Source organism: Seriola lalandi, unplaced genomic scaffold (genome assembly GCF_002814215.2).
Source record: "Seriola lalandi dorsalis isolate HSWRI2012SDOR001 ecotype SW California unplaced genomic scaffold, Sedor1 jcf7180002003639, whole genome shotgun sequence".
In the NCBI taxonomy this organism is placed as follows: Eukaryota; Metazoa; Chordata; class Actinopteri; order Carangiformes; family Carangidae; genus Seriola; species Seriola lalandi.
Window position 1 is genome coordinate 1 of NW_019474294.1, and position 1,724 is coordinate 1,724.

The 1,724-nt window shown below is 38.9% G+C and overlaps 1 protein-coding gene across 1 annotated transcript; it reads left to right on the plus strand.

Annotated features, from left to right (window-relative positions):
* Positions 1–232: 232 nt before the first annotated feature.
* Positions 233–1,698, plus strand: LOC111667687 (protein LSM14 homolog A-like). The gene is made up of 3 exons (XM_023423446.2): positions 233–419; positions 875–1,051; positions 1,443–1,698. Exons 1-3 carry the CDS (start codon positions 248–250, stop codon positions 1,616–1,618), a joined length of 525 nt encoding a protein of 174 aa, XP_023279214.2. The 5' UTR covers positions 233–247; the 3' UTR covers positions 1,619–1,698.
* The last annotated feature ends 26 nt before the right edge of the window (positions 1,699–1,724 follow it).

The window sequence follows — 1,724 nt, forward strand, 5'->3', positions numbered from 1 at the left end:
GGTAAAGATACCTTGCAAGCTTGTTGTGGTAGATTTTCACACCGTTAAAAGTCCAGAGCACTGGTGTTGATGACCGGCGGTGTGAAGATGTTATCAAAAAAACAATTTGACTTTTATTAGTGTACAAGAGGTTCATGAGCACAAAATCCTCTGCAGTACCAAAAACAACAGTTCACCTCCTAAGTTTAGATTCTACACAGATTTAACAAACACAGAGAATCCTGAACCTGCAACATGTCTGAAGCCCATGCTTGTGTTGCCTAATGTGTCTGTGTTAGATCATTACCAGTTTACCTCGAGCGAAACTTATGCTAATGTCTACTTTGTTCTCTCTTCAGCTCCTGAGGTTCAGAAAGTGTCACAGCCAGATAATGAACAAGGTGCTGTTGAAAACCGGGATCCCAACAAGCGTCAAGCTGGTAAGTAATTTCCACCCTCAATTAATAATACCTAAAACAAACCTAATTCCATCCACTGAAATGTTCATTTATTTTAGCAGCTATTTAATCTTTATGGTCTATTAATATGTAATAAGAAATGTTACTGTCATGGAATCAGTTGTTTTCTCAGAGACAATGTAATGGACAAAATTTCTATTACGATTTCATGTCTTTTTTTTATGTGTCATACTTAATGGTTTTTTACTCCTTTTTTATACCTTTGGTATCTACAGTGCAGTCAGAATGGATTTGGGCAGTGATGTGTTTTTCACCTCTCTGATTGTGTACACCAACATGTTGACTTTGAAATAAAACAACAACAATGAGGTTAAAGTAAAGCTTAACACAATACTGTCCTAATATTTATTGACTGCACAGTACGTGTTGTTTGTCAGAGTGTTGCTTGATTTCAGTTATTCTCTGTTATTTCTCAGCTGGTGCCCAGGCCATCCGCCGCGGCCGTGGAAGAGGAAACCGCAGCAGAGGCAAAATGAATATGCGCAGGGATGGCACCATGAAGTTTGAAGAAGACTTTGATTTTGAGACTGCAAACGCCCAGTTTCACAAAGATGAGATTGACAAAGAGCTGCAGAATAAGCTTAAACTGAAAGGTACTGCTTCAACATGCTTGAATCCAAAAGGGTAAAAAAAAAAAGGCACTGCATTTATTTTTCACCAGTACAGAAATGTTTTCATCAGATCCATTGGCCTTACAGTCTGACAGAGACGGCATGTATGAATATAACTGGTGCAATTATTGTTACTTTTAAAGGGCAATACCGTTTTAGTTTGGTTTGGTTTATCCTGCCACCATTTCTGCAAGTGAAGGCTCAAGAAGGAATAAAATAAAATGTTTGCATGATAGTGAATCTGTCCTGAGATAGACCCAAACATACTGAGTTTTTGGCATCTTCAGTGTCACAATGTTATTGCGCAGCCTCATGGTCAATTTATTAAGTTTGTGGCGTTTAATGTTTTACAAATGTACTTCCAACATAACAGATGACAAGACTGAAAAGGCGCTGAATGGAGAGGAAACTGTTGTCTCAGAACATCCGGCCAATGAGGGGACCACCGAGGAGGAGGAGGCTGTGATAAACCCATGCTACTATGACAAGTCCAAATCCTTCTTTGATAACCTGTCCTGTGATGATTTGAGGTATCTCATTTTTTTTTAATGAACCTGAATCCCCTTTTACAGGGAGGATTGTGTTCAGACTTATAGTGTCATTGCGTTTGCTGTGTTAAAGTTACTGCGTTATGTGTCAGTCTGAATGGTATCTG

What these genes read in the sequence shown, in the direction of transcription:
- LOC111667687 (XM_023423446.2), top strand. Translation starts at nt 248, where the DNA reads ATGCTTGTGTTGCCTAATGTGTCTGTGTTAGATCATTACCAGTTTACC. An exon ending in TCCCAACAAGCGTCAAGCTG is followed by an intron (nt 420 to 874) that starts GTAAGTAATTTC and finishes GTTATTTCTCAG; the next exon opens with CTGGTGCCCAGGCCATCCGC. An exon ending in GAATAAGCTTAAACTGAAAG is followed by an intron (nt 1,052 to 1,442) that starts GTACTGCTTCAA and finishes CCAACATAACAG; the next exon opens with ATGACAAGACTGAAAAGGCG.